This window comes from Ziziphus jujuba, chromosome 2 (genome assembly GCF_031755915.1).
Source record: "Ziziphus jujuba cultivar Dongzao chromosome 2, ASM3175591v1".
NCBI classification, from domain to species: Eukaryota; Viridiplantae; Streptophyta; class Magnoliopsida; order Rosales; family Rhamnaceae; genus Ziziphus; species Ziziphus jujuba.
The window spans coordinates 27,240,049-27,257,163 of record NC_083380.1 but is presented as its reverse complement, the minus strand read 5'-3'; the positions used below and the strand labels follow the sequence as shown (position 1 = coordinate 27,257,163).

Genomic DNA, 17,115 nt, shown 5'->3' with positions numbered 1-17,115 from the left:
TTTACATCATTCAGGGCTCATAAATCTTATAATCTATTCTTCTTAAGATCCAACCTCCTTGCTAGTACACTTTTGGTTAGGTTTATATTTTGATACCATTCTATTACAGCCTGAAGCCACTAATATGACATTGTTCGCATAGGCCACCACCCATAAGGTTTTGTTCTTGGATCAAGTTCCACCGGCTTACTCGAAAGGCCTCATACTAGTGAGAGAAGTGTCCATATATCTATATCACTTCACTAAATCCTTCTTGAATGATGTGAGATTGCTCTTTGATCTTGTCCTTTCTGACATTATATCCACACAAGACTCACAGATCTTACACCTAACATAGGTGCATTTCACCTTTTTATAATTTTAATATTTCAGAAGACTCATATGGTAACAAATATAATTTTTAAATCTTAACTCTTGAAGCAATTTAAGATCTAATAATAAAAATCCCTTCTTCTTTTTTCCATTGAGATGGTCTTGATAAGAAAATGACTCTGTATATATATATATATATATATGTACAGCAAGCCTCTCATGTGATCCCTAAAGGGATAGCTGGTGGTTATAAGCTAAAGTCTTTTATCACAGGTGTTGGATTTACTTGAATTTGTTTAATTAGGCCACGCTGATTTTTTCAAAAGGTTTTGGCACCAATGCCTCCACAGTCACAATAATTTTTTACTTTACCCTATATGGTATTAAATTAGTACCAACACTCTCCAAAGGTTTGTAAAAGGCACAACATTAGTTCAAAACTTTCACAATCAGACATTTTAGCTACTAAATTATATTAACTACTATAGAATTTTCATTCAATTATACCCTTTGTTTAGGAAAGAAGAATTTTCTTATGTGCTATGCACATGCATTTTAACAATTAACAAGTCATAGTATCAAGGTTTTAGGCTGACATTATACTATTTACAAACTTCAAAGGGTATCGGTATTAATTTTAATTTTTTTGGTAAACATTGGTACTAATTGATGGAATCCGCCCTAAGAATCCCTTCAAGATTTTCAGAGTAGTCCTATCTCAGGGAAGTTTCATCAAACAGTTCTATGAAAAATCCAACAAAACCTTCCCTAAAGTATGGACAACCCTAAAAAAATTTTCTACAAATAAAAATACACTCCAACAAACAATTAAATTATAATCCTACACCCAAAATCATCTTAGAAAATATTTTCACTCACAGTATAAACGATGCTTATTCTTGCTCAGCTACAAGATTGTATCTCCAGACTTAATATGGATGCCTAAAATTACAAAAATATTATTTAGGCTTTTGAAAAATTATCTAAATACATTGGTGCAGTTCTAAAATTAATTTTACCACCTTAAGATATAGAAATTGGACATCAAATGGTCCAATTACACTATAAATCTGTAGGATCCAATATCCAAAATTGAGATTTTTTTAACATAAAGTCAATTCTATAAAATCATACCTTTTATTAGCTCTTAATAATAGCTAAGCATATGTTAGTATCAAAAATTAAGTCCTATATTGTCCAATTTCTATGGATATTTATACAGCTTAACCATAATTAGGTAACACTCAAAACTTAATGATAATATACAAACTATATATCAATTAAAAGGCCATGAAATAGGAAACATGTTGATGAACTTATCTCGGTCAAATGACACCTCTAGTGGCCAGAGCATGAACATAAAATTTCAACCAAAATTTAAGTCCTCAATCTCTCAAATGATTGGAACTTGATTAAAAATGAGGTCATATTCAAACTCAAAGGGTTCAAATCAGGTGGATCAAGATGGCTCCATGGCTTAGAAATGGCCAGAATCTGATAACCAAAAAAATGCTAGACGCCGGATTTTTTAGCCCAATCCCAGAACATGGTACAAGTTTTCAGCGAGACATTTTATGGGTAGGCCATTAATGGATTGGCAACAAGCTTTGTAGGATGGTGTAGCAAGATGATAACCTAGTTTGGGAGAATTTCATTGGATTGCATAATGACGGTAAGGTGGCACAATTTGGCCAATGACGGCGGTGGCGGCGGCAATTTGGGGGGGCGGGGGGGGGGGGGGGGCTGTTATGCATGAGTTACTCAAGGTTTTGGGAATTTTGGGAGCTTTTTTGGTATTATATTAATGTCCCATAGATATAAGGGCATACTGAACATATATATATATATATGTACACACCTACGCTTGTACTTTTAAAAGTAGCATTGCTAATGGGACTAATACTTACAAATTAAAGTATAAAACACACAAAATCCATATCTATTCAACATAATTTAGTATTAGATGTGTTGTTAGTCTAATAACTCATATTGACAAGCTCTACGCAATAATGTAATAGTCAAAATCAACACTCAACCACATCAGAAAGTTAACTATTGAACCTACACATAATCACTTGATCAAATTTATAAAATTTGAAAATTTCACCGTGCAGGTTGATGCACTAATTCGATGCTATAAGAGATAAAGAGTAAAAATATGGTAACTACAAAGGATATTGGTGTTAGAAACCTTCTTTTTTTACAAAATAAATTTTATTGGTTAACATTTAATATATCTTTTAGTACACTATTATTATATCAACATTATAAAAAGCTTACTTATATATGTGCACATATAGAGACAAATAAGGACTGTACACGAAGTATACATACGGATATTCTGTTGTAACAGAATCTTCTCCTATTCTTATAGAAACTTTTTATGTGAGTTTTTAATGTAAGAATGTTTAATAAAGCAAAAGGAAAATAGACTAAATCATAACACTTATTGTGTTTTTTCAAAACAGTCAAGATGATAATGATTTCTAGTAATTAATTTTTAAATTCTTGTTTAGACAGATGTATGGCTAGAAAATTCTCTACCTCCATTTTAACATATATTCTAGAGTAAAAAAAATAATCACTCATTTTAAAATTTTAAAATATATAAATGAATATATATATATATATATATATATATGTGTGTGTGTGTGTGTGTCTGTGTGTGCGCGCGCGCGTGGTTTAAGGCAAAACTCATATTAGGATAGAATTCTAATTATTTTCTATGTCGATAGGTAGAATAAAAATCAAGTAAAATGAAAAGGATAGAGGATATATTGAACCATATATCAAATAGTACTTACTTATGCTTCATTAAAAGACTAACAAAATCTCTTATCCTTTTTACATGTACTTTACTAGTGCTCGACCTAAGATTTGATTTTGAAAACCATGTCGCTTTTACACCTCATATCTTTGTTCTTTACAATAAAATAAAAAGATCCATATCACCTTTTTAGCTTTATTTTTCAATCACTTTCTTTTAAGAAAGTGTTATAAAACCCCATAATTATATCTGTTGATGTATGAATATATATGACTCATATAAACATTCCAGGAAAGTGGATATATACATATATGTATATATATAAGAGAACAAACGCGATGATAATTAAACATAGACAAAAACCCAATTTGAAATATCCATGTATGTGGTCAAGAAAATATCAATAAAGGCAAACAAAGCATTTCTAATTATCTATTAGACCTTCTAACAAGTTCTAATTCCTTTATGCTTTTCCTAACACATATAAAAGGGAAAAATTAGGTTTATTGCCTAAAAATTTAGAAGCTGCTTTGATTTTGTTCTTTCCTAACTACCATCATTATTCATCTGTATATATTATATCTCTCTCTCTCTCTCCCTCTCTTTTTTTTTTCTTTTTTTCTGAAAAAATAATAAAATAAAAAGCAAATGCACGTGGTATGTTTAAAGGAAAATGGCAACTTTTGCTGGTAGATGAAGACACGTGTAAGGTGCTTTAACAGTAGAGGAGGTGGCCTCAAGCTACTGCTGACAGTAATATAAATAAATATAAATATAAATGGACAGCTTCAAATCCTGTTTGGGCCTGTCAAAAGCTGCATAAGCCAGAAGTCCCTCTGCAGCAGCATATGAAATTACAAAAATTAACTGTTTAGTATTTTGCATTACTAATCATGAAAAGATAGATTCAAAAAAACAATAAAAAATTTAGAACAAAAAAAAAAAAAAAAAAAAAAGCTAGCAAATCCATGAAATAGATAGTGTTAGTACTATACTGGTGGTCTGCTCTGTAGCAAACCAACATTTCTAGCCTTACGTTTTTTGGCATAATTGGTTGGTACCCATATTCAACCAATATACTCAATTTACTTTGGATTTCACTTTTAAAAATATATGTATATTTGTGGTGCAAATTAATTTCCCCTTTTGAGTTGTCATCTTGAGACTCCCTCCTCCTATGTGGCTATTTGTTTTATTATTTTATTATTATTATTATTATTATCATTTGTCACGTTCCCTTTTGCATTTCTTGGAAACTATAAAGAAATTGAACGATAATTGAGAGAAAATATGTAAATATAAGAGCAAAGTTGCAAAAGAAATATTTTTGAGAAAGTTAAAAGAGTTCTGTATTCAGTTTGGTGTCTCTGCATTTTCTATCCTCAGATTTGTGGTCCACAAATTGACATATATTATTGAGTCAAATTGGCAAAAATGGCTAGAAAAAAGTGCTCAAAGAAAATGATCAACAACTAATTAAGTCATCAATCCTAGTCACTGCTTATAGCATATACAATTCATATGACAATAACCCTCACATATCATATCATATTTTTTAGAAGAAAATATTGAAAATAGATAATTGCTTCTGCAGAAACTATAATATCAAAGCCTGGATTGCCATTGGAGGAACTATAGTATCATCTATTTGCATTGGATAAAGAAACTTATGAAGTTAAAGATGTAATGAGACCCAAATTTTCTGTTATCTTTTTCCTATTCCATTTATCTACATCAACAATATGAAGCCACATCATTTGGAAAGAAATTAAAAAAGTGTAAACAAAAAAAAAAAAAAAAAAAAAAACTGCTATTTAAAAAATGATAAAATTTATTATTGATTAGATATGAATAGAGATAGAAAAAAGGTATGGAAAATCTCCATACAATATGGTTGATTAGGCTCTTGAGCGTTCAAAATGAGAAAACAAAAACGAAGATTGAAGTTAGGGCGTGGGAATGTAATTGGTAAGCGGCCTGGATAATAAACGAAGAGTGGAATAAAAATATAACGAGGAGTTGGATCCTATAAGTGGGCCTAGAAGGCACATAATCTTTACATCTTTTGGCCCATTTATTGCAATTAGAATACTACGGCGAAAACCCATATCGCCAAATTTATTTATTTATTTATTTATTTATTTTTCCTGGTTGGGGTGATAAACTAGGTAAAATGACCCCTTGATCTTTCCGTTAACCCCTAAACTATTAGACTGCATAAGAAAGGACAAAATGACTATAAATAGCCTTTACGAGAATAAAACAATAATATTTATTAAAATAAAATAAAATAAAAATGATACAGTTGTCATATATGCATGTTTTAATTTTATTTTGGATATATTACACTGTATATTTTTTAAAAAAAATTTCATTATAATTAAATATTTTCATTAAAAATATCAATACAAAAATATCTAATTATAATAAAAAAAAAATTTTAAAAATATACAGTTTAATATACACTTTCCTTTTTTGTCATGGGACAGTAACACGAAGCCGCCGTGAAATCCCTGCTAATTGTTGTTGTATTCTTTCATGAAGTTTGCAGGAGGTAACTGAAATACAGGGTTCTAGCAGCAACATGGGGTGGTAGGCCCGCTTATAGGTCAAATCAATAATTTGTTGTAAGAAGAAATATTTAAATAGTAATCTTATCGATATTGTTGATTTTATAAATATCATATCAAATCCCATCAATCAATCGAATCGCTTTTATATATCTCCAATGCTTTTCTAATAAAATATTGAAAAAATTTTGATACAACGAGTATATAAAATGGAAGAATAAACAAATAAAAAATGAAAATAAAAAACTCTTATCATTTTATGAATTTTCTATCCTAAGGCACGTATTTTCCGCCAAAATATTTTTGAAGTTTTTCAATTGTCCATATGATGCATTGTTCATGTAATTCAAGGACTAAAATTGCCACACTATACAGGTATAGTTAAAGATGACATATATAGGGATAGTTAAAGGGTATTTGTACTAAAAACTCTTCTAATTCATCAAATAATGTTCGTCAATAATGAATAATTAATGAAATTCAGGTGGGCTATGAGGGTAGATAACAGAGATTGAAATTAAAACCTGGAGGAAACATCAACCAATACTCATACTTATCCGGCAAGTGTTCCGTACCTGATTATTACGAAGCAGAAAGAGGTGCAGAAGATCCATGACTAGTCTTGAAATTTTTTTTTCATCTGGGTACTCAAAGAAGGTCTTGGATAAGCTCAAGGGCTCCTCTCATCAAATGAAGTGGCAAACCATGGTTAGCTATTTGGGAAAAATAATAATAATAATAATAATAATATATCACAACAAGCTTGGCTAATAGCCTCTTTGGTCTTCTTTCCATCGCCATCACCTTCTTTTAAGGAATAAGAGAGATCAAAGATGGGAAAGCTAGAGCTACCCATTTTTTTGTTTTTTTCTTTGATCTATGATATATATTTTGTCCAATTCTAATATTTTCTTAAATATTTTGAGACTATAATAAGAATATATGGTTTCAATTTTCAATAGAATTAAAATAAAATTACCATGCACCTAGTTAGAATAATTTGCTACCACATGATTCCAATGGTCCGAATAGGAACAATTTGCCTGATAAAAAAGGATACTTAATATTGAAATCTTTTTATAATGGAGCAATTAGTTTGTCGGTATATTAATTACGAGTAATTTCAACTTTTTTTGTTTCTTTTCTAAATGTAAATCTAATTTATAAGGAAAATACAAAATGCTGTTAGGCCTCATTTGGTAAACAAATTTGAACCTATTCAAAACAGCAAACAAGATATAGTGATAGCTAGAAAATATCAAAATTAATTTCGGTTTGTTAGATTGGATTAGATTATATTGGACTAAAACTTTTTAAATATCGTTTTAGAAAATTTCACTTAACTTAGTATCCGATTGAAAGTGATTTTAAAAAGGTTGAAATCACTTTCAAATGTATAAAAGGGTTTTATATAATATTTGGCTAAAAAATATAAAATTGTTTTTTTTTTTTTTATTTTGTTATTGGAAAATCATCCATCCACTGATTCTAAAAGAAATACCAATTATATAATTTTTAAAAAATCAATTGAAAGGATTCTTATGAATTATGATTCACTCATAAACAGGTCATTAAAGTTGATTGGACTAGATTATATTTAATCTCATTCACTTCGATTCAACCCAATATAATCATGTTTAACAAATAACCTCTATTTATAAAGTCATAACATATTTGATATATGGAATAAATATAAAATAAAATAACTATTTTACAGGATTAATAATTGTCTTATTTGGTATATTTTTAATTTTAAAATATTTATTTTTATATATTCTTCCATTTTAAAAAAAAAAATCATTTATTTTAAAAAGTTTAAAACAAGTACTCTTGATCAACTTTTGGGGAGTGAGATAATGTTGGTGAAGCACTTTGGACAAGAAATGAAAACATTCTAGAAGGAGGTGGACCATATAAATGGGCCTAGATCGCACATAATCTTTTTTTGCCCAATTTTTGCAATTGGATACTAAAGGTTTTTTTTTTTTTTTTTTTTTTTTTAACCTTAAAAAACTTAAATGCATTTTAGATATAGACTAGACGTTAATGATTATGTATTAATAGTTTTTTTTTTCTTTTTATGATTATTCATTAACAAATTTAACGAAAGTGATATAATCATCCTTAATTAATTAAAATTTTAATTTTTATAAATGAGTCACAGATTCGGGTCTAGGACCTGTTGGGCCGTTTTCGTTCTTGGGACCCTTTTGAATATTTTCAGATTCCAAACTCGTTCGGCCATTTCTATGTACTGGGCCATTTTGTCTAATTCCAGATTCATGGCCTTTTCGGCCATTTTGAGATAAAATTGAAATATATTGTCTTTAATTGAGATAATTTTGAAAATATTATTCAAAAATAAAAAAATAAAATTTTTTGAATATTATGTAAGCTACAAAACTTGTTTTTTTAAATTAAGACATAAATATCTCTCAAGTAAAGTCTTAAGTTGAAAAAACAAATGAAACGAAATGTCTTAATGGAGACATAAGTGCAAAAAACAAACACACTCTAAGCCTTTCTAAGAATTAAATAATAGATAATTTTTAAAATTAATATCAAAATAACTATACTTTTCGACACTTGGTTTTGCTTCTGCTTCAAAACAAAAATTATAAGTTGAATTCAAAAATCTGTTATTAAAGATTGACTGACCAACAAAAGAAAAGGAAAAAGAAAGAGAAAGATGGATCATTTGGTTCAAAAACAAATGCTTCATGAATACTGATATTGTGATTTGACTAGTTATTGGTGATTTTCTCTTCTCCTCTTTTCTTTTCTTTTCTTATTTATTTATATATTTATTGCTTTTATATATTTGATGAATTCAACCACATAATTAAATATATTTTACTCATTGCAAAAAATATAAATATTACAATCAATCAAAAGTCCATGAGATTTTAGTTTGTAAAGTAAAATAACAAAAGGGGTTCATTAATATTCAAAATAAAATAGAAATCTTACCTTGTTTTCCTAGGGGGTAATTGCATAGTGAGTAATATTGATAACATCTTCAGGTTTGGAAGGTGGATGGGTTTTGTTCCTCATTCTCAACTGCTGGTACTCTTTAAATTGGAATTTTTTGTATTTTGGTGGCTCTCCAATGTCTTTAGAGAATTGTGGTAAAGGTTCAACCCATTTTTCTCCATGCAAATTATAAAAAAATGCATAGGAATGTCTGCTTCTTCCTTTTGCTCTTACCACTCTATGAGTTGCACTCTTAAATTTGTTGTTGCTCAACACCTTAAAATATGTTTACAAATGCCATCAGAAATTCATTCAACATATATATATATATATATATATATATAAAATATAAGTTAGCATACCAATAGAAAACTCACATTGATTCTGAAAATGAAAAGGATTAGTTAAATATGCTTGAAGCTCTTTAAACTATCACATATTTTTTATTTTTCTAAAAATAGAATAAGAAGAGTTATCATAAGGAATTACATGCATGATTAATTTCAATGAATTTTAATCGATGAAATCTTATAATAAGTAGATTAATATGACGAATAAACACATTGAAAACAGTGGACAATAAATGTAATTAACAACCGAAAAGCCAAGATGTCTTGAAGTCCATGAGCTAAAAGACTTTCTAATTTCTGATACCAAACTTTCAAGATTTTTAAAACAAAAGACAGTTTTTTAATTTATTTATTTATTTTTTTGTTTTTTGTTTTTTTATTTATTTATGGAAATAACCTCGAATTTTGAGAAAATTGAAATTTTCTGTTTCCAAAAATTTGAAATGGAATATTTTAATTGGTCCGGTCAAGTTAAACAATTTTAAATTTAACTAAATTTAATTGGACAAGAATTCCACACTTCAGATTGACTCGTATAGTTTTTATTTGTTGAGAAAATGTCTTATAAATATTTTAAACTGGACAATTTCAATTAATATATTTTAAAATTAAAAATTTAAAAATTATGTGGTTACTTTAATTTGTATTTACCATGTCAAAGAATTCACAACATAAAATAGGATAGTCTAGACATTATCAAAATTGTACATCTATATAAGGACAAAGTACCTGAACAATTGGACAAAAAAAAGTGTACCTGAAAAACATCACCAAGGTTGACCACAATTGTGCTTGGAATGGGAGTAACAGGGATCCATTCATTGTTCTTGCGAACTTGTAAACCTCCAACATCATCTTGGAACACAAAAGTGATACAGTTTCCATCTTCATGTTCTAAGATTCCATTGTTCTCATTCTCTGTGGCCGGAAAGTAACGCAAGGCCACCATGAAATCCCAGCTTCTATCATCATTGTATTCTTTCAGGAAGTTTGCAGGAAATCCCAAGCACTCATTCAATATGCTCTCCAAAAGAATACCAACCTTCGTTAAATGCAAGAATATCTCTTCCAATACTCCCCTAACAAACACAATTCTCAAAAATGGGTTACCAGGAGTAATTATATTATATTTGTTTCTTTTAATTCAGACTAATTGAATTTCTACAATTATTTACTAATAAAAATATTTTAGTCCTTACAACATAAAAAAAAATTATTATTGGATGGAAAATTGCATGTGAAGAGTATGCATTTCTTAAAAAGAAATCCTTTATCATTTTACAAATTTGCAATTGCCTTTACCCTTTTTTTTTTTTTTTTAAAATATTTATAGCATGGGAATTCGAAATCCAAATATCATTATTTAAGAAATTAATGGACTATTCCAAAGAAACAATATGGTTATAATTAGGGAGCATTGATCCAAAAAAAAAAAAAAAAAAAAATCCCTTTCAATTCATAAAATGTTCAAGAATAATGAAAGATCATAAAAATAATAATAATAAATACCGAAATTCAGGTGGGTTTTGAGGGTAGATATTGAAATTAGAATCCGGAGGAAACATCAACAAGTACTCATTCTTATCTGGCGAGTGTTCAGGCTGGCGGCTATAACCAGCCGGAAGAGGTGCAGAAGATCCAGGACTAGCCTTGAGCTTTTCATCATCTGGGTACTCAAAGAAGGTCTTGGATAGCTCAAGGGCTTGCATCATCAAATCAAGTGGCACACCATGGTTAGCTATTTGAAAAAATCCATACTGACAACAAGCTTCGCTTATAACCTCTTTGATCTTCTTCTTTCCATCTTCATCAACACCTTCTTTTAAGAAAGGAGATATATCAATGGTGGGAATGCCGGAGCAGCCCATTTTCCAGCTTGATGTATTATATTTTGTTATCCAACCTAATATTTTCTTGCATATTTTGAGACTATACAGACACCGTCAACATATTTGACAAATATTTTTTTTGATAAATCATTTTAACTTTTAACTTTTGATTGGGTAGATCCAAAAGTAGATAATTATTTAGAAGTTAAAAATATTTACTTTCTTCATGATCTCTATACTTTGAGATCTATATATTAAATAAACAAAATAATATTTATCAAAATATTTGTTAAATATCTTTAATAGATGGAACAAATCCCATAACTATATATATTAACAATATGGTTATCGATGGAACTAAAATAAAATAAAATTAACTTACATCGTAAGAATAATTATTATGTTACTATATGATTCTATTGGTTAGATTTGGAATAATTACCTTATTGAAACGACAATCATTATTGATATATTTATATTGGGGCAATTATTTTATTGATGAGAGTAATTTGGATTTTTCTTTATGTTTCTTTTCGAGATGCTGTTTGCTGTTAATCCACATGGAGTAGTCGTCATTTGATTTGATAGGCAGAATTGGACCAACCCCAAGAGCAAATAAAGACAAAAGCAATAACTACAAAATATCACCAATAATTTATTTTAAATCATATAATGGAGCCAAGTAGCAATCCAAGAAACTCAGGATGATTTGTAATGGAGGGGGTTGAAACTAGCCGAAATAATCAATGCCCAAAGTCAAAGTTATAAAAAAAATGGTAATTTTTTTTTTTTATAATTACAGCTTTACCGATTTCGCCACTAGAGTTGTTTTTGTATCCATGAATTTTTCTAATGGTAATTTACCAAAAAATAAATAAAAAGGAAATTCAAATGGTAATTATTAGCTCTATTAAATTATTTTAAATAGACAGCTCATATATATTTTATCTAATTTCGATGCAGTTCATATATATTATTAATCCATTTAACAAAATAAATAGCCATATCATCATTTATGGAATATATAAGACGAATATATAAGACGTTAGTGTAATTAACCCTATATTCTATTGAATAACAAAAAACAAAAAAAAAATCTCCATCATATCTGTACGGAAACACTATGATTTTAAGCCAAGAAAATAATAATGATCATGATTTTACTGCAATAAATAGCCAATGATCGATTTCGTTCCAATTAATTTGTGTACGGGTGACAAAAACAAAACATAAAAACATAAAAATACTAACTAAGAAATCAATAAATAATAAAAATAACAAGAAGAAGAAGAATAAATAAAAGAAAGAAGCATAGTGCACAACCTTATAATAGAGCAAACATTCTTGGGAGTCCATAAGAGAACCTGCATTGTAGGAGCCGAATTAAATTTTCTTTTCATTTCTTTTTCTTTTTCTTTTTTTTTTTTTTTTTGGGTCTTCTTTGGGTAATGAGCTAAACTTAATTTCTGAATCAAAATACTAGCCCAATTTCCCTGGTAATAGGATCTTTGAAACAGCTTTACACCCCAAATATTAGACATATATCTTCCTCATTCAGGGCATTTTCAAAAGAAAAAGAAAAATATAATTAAACGACCAATATACTATGGTCATCTTGAAAATGCATAACTGGAGGACACCACAAAAATAACCCCTATATAGCAAGAAATTATATCAGAACAACCCAAAAAAAAAAAAAAAAAAAAAAAAAAATTGAAATCCAAAAAAATATCAAGGGAAGTGAGTTGCCTACATGAAAGAGTTAATATGACACCCTCCGCTATATACCTTAGCAACCACTACATTTACACAAAGCTGTTACCAAAGCATGCAAAAGCCAAAAGAGGAACCGCCTATGTGAAAACTTCAGTTGCCATCTTCCTCATCAGCATCTTCATCGTCATCGTCTTCCTGATCCTCATCCTCATCAGAATCATCGTCGTCCTTTCCCTGCAAGAAATAGAATTTTGAATTGTAATTTGACCGACTCCACCATTGAACTCTCCAAATGAAAGAACCTTAAAAGGCAAACTCCACGCATCATGAGAATATGCCTAACAATCCCCACATTTAGACATTAGAACCAAATCAACTAGATAGACATGTATCACAAAAAATATTACGAGTCCAAAAGGAAACCAATAGAGTAGGACAAGGAAATTAAACATGTTGAACTTCTACAAACGCAACTTCCTAATTATATCCTTTTATACATAAAAATTAATTTGAACAGCAATGCCTTTGTAAAAAAAAACGAAGGAAAGGTAATTAGTAACTTTGTCAGACAGCTTTTTGGTCTTGTGAATAATAGTAAATGTTCTACCTATATCCAGAATGTTCAGACATCCAAAAAAGCTATATAGCAATATCATTACTTCAAATAAGATAATAAGTAAACTTGCAGGCAAGGACACTAAGGAATAAATTTTGCTAAATGGCAAATTAAAAATGTCCCATCAACATCAACCAAATGGAACCCTGGCAAACAATTGAGGCACGGACAATATAAAAACCATAGCAGAACCACAGATGGTACAATCAGACAATGAGAGACGAGGGGGAAGGGAAACTGAAGAGGTATCCTAAAAGCATTACAGAAAATTGCAATTACACCACAGGAAAAAGTATCTTCATGTACCTCTCCATCAGCTTCTTCGTCAAATTCCTCCTCATCAGCCTCCTATTACAAGAAGGTCAATCAACCATCATTAGAAAATAAGGAAAGCAGAATCTCCTACGCAACAATCCAAATTAGTGATAGTTAGGGAGTAAAGAAACAGGAAAAAAGGGAAGTTACATTATTGAAATAAGTAAGGGGATTTGGCCACAAATCCTCTTTTATAATCTCTGCAACCTGTAAAAATGGAAATTGATAATGGTGTCAGTGTGACAGATAAAAATTAATCATCTGCAATGCTATGGTTGCATATTCTTTTGCTACAAATAAAACTAACCTCATCATGAATGTCATCCATTATATCTTTCTGATGGGTATCACTAAACCAGCTAAAGAAGCTATATTGAAAAAAGTAAACAGGAGGTCAGAATATAAAGCTTCAAGTGGTATAAATCAAAGAAAAGATTAAATACAGATATCATGGAAGTACACTGGTAAGCAAATGCAAATTGTAAAGCATGAAATATACAAAATAGCCAAAAATGCAAGAAATAAATGCACATGACATGGGGAAGTATAAGTGTCTAACTTTTTTCATCTATTCAAAAATTTAAATCAAAGAATAAAGATAAAAATGGGAAGAATAAGCTTCAAAATGTTTGATCTTACTACTTCAAGCAAAACATACATTCAAGCATAACCTGACAATTCATATAGAAACCTCACAATATTGACTCAAGAGGAAGAATGAACATATCTAAACCTCAGAATACTTAAATGAAGAATAACAATGTAGAATTTTCACCATATAATTTAAATGAAGATAAAACCCCAGAGAAATTAGATTTAGGTGTTCATCCAGTCTAACAATGACCAAGGTTTGCAATTCAATATCTGTTATCAAACAATGCATTTGATATTTCAGTTGATGAATTACAGTTTTAAGTCCCAAAGTAGAGCCATAAACTATTAACATCTCATTATGACCAAACATTTAAAAAACCCATTAAAAAATGTCACAAACTTAAACGGTATTAACAAAGCAGCAATAACTCTTTTACAAGCAGAATGACCATCTCAACAGAGAACTAACCTTTCTTCAGATTGAGGCCTCTTGTTCCCTTTTTTCTCATGATTAACTCCATTAGGTATGCCCTTCACAAATTAGGTGATATAAGTTACAAATCCATATCAAAACAAAATCAACATAGATAAGTATAGAATTTTGGAGACAGAAAGCCCTTACCATTCCATCTCTCCACTTTATTGATGTAGCAGTAACTTTCGTTCCTTCGTCAAGGAAGGTAAAAGTCTTTGTGAGCTTTGTATCCTCAAAATAAGGATTTGAACTGAAGTTCTGTGTAATAAAGAAACAGCAATATTTTCACTTAATCTATTCAAAAATCAATAAAGCATCACGTACTCAACCTGAATTCAAATCAAAGCTAAGTGACAATGGCAAAAGAAGATGATATACTCACAAAGGAGATAGAGTAGCCTGATGTCACATCTTTAAAATCTTCCACTTCAAGGGAGCTTAAATACTTGAAAATCTACAAGGAAAGAAAAATCATAGAACAATATTAATTTGACATCCCAAAATAAGTGCAGACTAAAACAGAGGAAACAGACACCAAAATCTTATATTTAAAAATAGAAAATAAAAAACTCTCTGCAACAACTTCACACTGTATTTAGACATCCCAAGGGACCCTTGAAGTTGAGCTTCACAGAGTTTACTGATTGATATTCATCAGGAAGCCCTTGAACGATGTACATGCAGGGTTAGAAGTCAAACCTTTTGATCTTCTTCACTCAAAAGTTCACCAAGAGAAGGATGGCTCAGAAACTGCAAAGGGCAACAAAGACAATAAATATAGATAATCTGCTAATTTAACAACGATAAGAAAATAATGTATTCCCAAAAAGTAGTTGAAGAAAACAAAAGTAGATCACTAACAGCAGTTAGCCAAAAGTCAGGAATGGATTTGATTATGTCATTCCGTTTATCATAGACAGGATTGCGAATCTCATTATACTTTTGCTCCACCTCCAAGACTTTGTCACTGGCCTCCTCATTAATCTGGAACATTTAAAGAAAAAGAAACAAAAACAGATAAAAAAAAGTTAGTCTAATTCAAGAAGTAAAGGTCATAAAAACATACAGTCAAACTCTAAATTCAACCGACTACAAGAAATCAAAAGTTAGATTATAGCATCAACTCAAAATTGTAGTATCAAAATTCAAATCGTATGCTAAAAGTAAACAAAAAAGAGAAAACATAGACCTAAAGTAACAAACTCAAGTTTTACAAAATGCAACATCAGGGGCAGCCGGTTACAGGGAGTCTCTAAAGATATGCTACACAGCATTGGTGCCAATGCCCCAATTGAGAAACAAATTCAAGCTGCTCCAAGTGGTGTGCCTACAAACTTAAACACCCACTTTTCTATAAAATTAAGTTCCCACTTGTCCAAATGTAGAAGGTGGTATGGAATACATAGAAAACTCAAACATTCCAGACACAATTCTTGTCTGTGTTAAATCCCCTGAAACAGAAAATTTAAGCTAAAATTGCAATTGTTGTGCAAATTATGCAAGGGCTTTGAGAATTACTTCAATGTGTCTAATCCAATATCTTGATTAAATATATTATAAGAAATACCAAATAAAACACACAAACATACAGCTGACAGCTAAAATCGTCTGGATTTCCACAAACTGAAATTGAACACAAAAAACATGACATTAAACATAAAAATCAGTTCTTTTGTTTTTGGTTTAATATTCAGGGAAAGAAAAAAAAAAAAAACATTAAGAAGGCATCGTTAACAAAACCAAAGCTTCAAAGACAACCATAAGCACAAAAGGGTTAATGGGTATTTACCTTTTCCAGCTCGTCTTGAATCTCTTGCAACTTCTCGATGGAGAGCACAAGCTTCTCATCGATCTTGTCCGAGTTATCCTCCTCACCTTTCTCAGACATCTTGAGCTTCTTGCCCTTGTCCTCCACCATCTTCCTTTTGGAGGAAAAAAAAAAAAAGAAAATAGAAAAAAAGAAAAAAAACCTAGTTTGGCTTCTGATGCTTCGCCTAAAACCCTAGAACTCGGTCTCTCTCTCTCTCTCTCTCTCTCCCCCTTCGTTTGGTGACACAGAGAGTGTACTGAAAGTGAGAGAAAGTACAAAAGGGTTAGGGTTTTGGAGAGTTCCTATACTGTATAGCAGCTGGAGATAAAGTACCTTCTCTTATCTAATCAGAGCATGACATCTGCTCACGAAACAGGTTTTCCTAAAAAGGAATAAAAAAGCGTTAACCACCGTGTAACGTACAAAATCAACATCATGTTCAGCACACATTCACCCACAACCAAAAAAAAAAAAAAAAAAAGCAGATTGTTTTTTTACACGCATTTAATTATTACTGTATATTCATTTTCAGACGCAATTAATTAATTTTTACTTATAAATTTGAGAAATAAGAATTTATTTTTCTTTTACCAATATAAGAATTTATCTTTAAATGGCTAATTTTATATTTTAAAATTTAAAACATAACCTATTTTCTTTTTCAAAAGAAAAAAAAAAAGAGTAAAATATATGTTACTTGGACAATGTATTAAATTTTATGAATATAATTTTGAGCCAAAATATAATAAACCCTTTACATCCTGGCTTGGTAGGCAGGATTAAAACAG

General features: G+C 30.0%; 2 protein-coding genes across 2 annotated transcripts; both read right to left on the bottom strand.

Moving 5' to 3' along the window:
- Positions 1-8,488: 8,488 nt before the first annotated feature.
- LOC107419281 (flavonol synthase/flavanone 3-hydroxylase) lies at positions 8,489-10,956 on the bottom strand. The gene is made up of 3 exons (XM_016028025.4): positions 10,482-10,956; positions 9,730-10,051; positions 8,489-8,898 (listed from the first exon to the last, which is right to left on the bottom strand). The coding sequence occupies exons 1-3, from the start codon at positions 10,838-10,840 to the stop codon at positions 8,629-8,631; spliced, it is 951 nt and encodes a 316-aa protein (XP_015883511.3). The 5' UTR covers positions 10,841-10,956; the 3' UTR covers positions 8,489-8,628.
- Positions 10,957-12,264: 1,308 nt separating this feature from the next.
- LOC107419282 (NAP1-related protein 1) lies at positions 12,265-16,643 on the bottom strand. The gene is made up of 10 exons (XM_016028026.4): positions 16,307-16,643; positions 15,379-15,501; positions 15,217-15,267; positions 14,900-14,971; positions 14,665-14,775; positions 14,512-14,573; positions 13,756-13,816; positions 13,599-13,655; positions 13,440-13,481; positions 12,265-12,751 (listed from the first exon to the last, which is right to left on the bottom strand). Exons 1-10 carry the CDS (start codon positions 16,433-16,435, stop codon positions 12,668-12,670), a joined length of 792 nt encoding a protein of 263 aa, XP_015883512.1. The 5' UTR covers positions 16,436-16,643; the 3' UTR covers positions 12,265-12,667.
- Between the last annotated feature and the right edge of the window lie 472 nt (positions 16,644-17,115).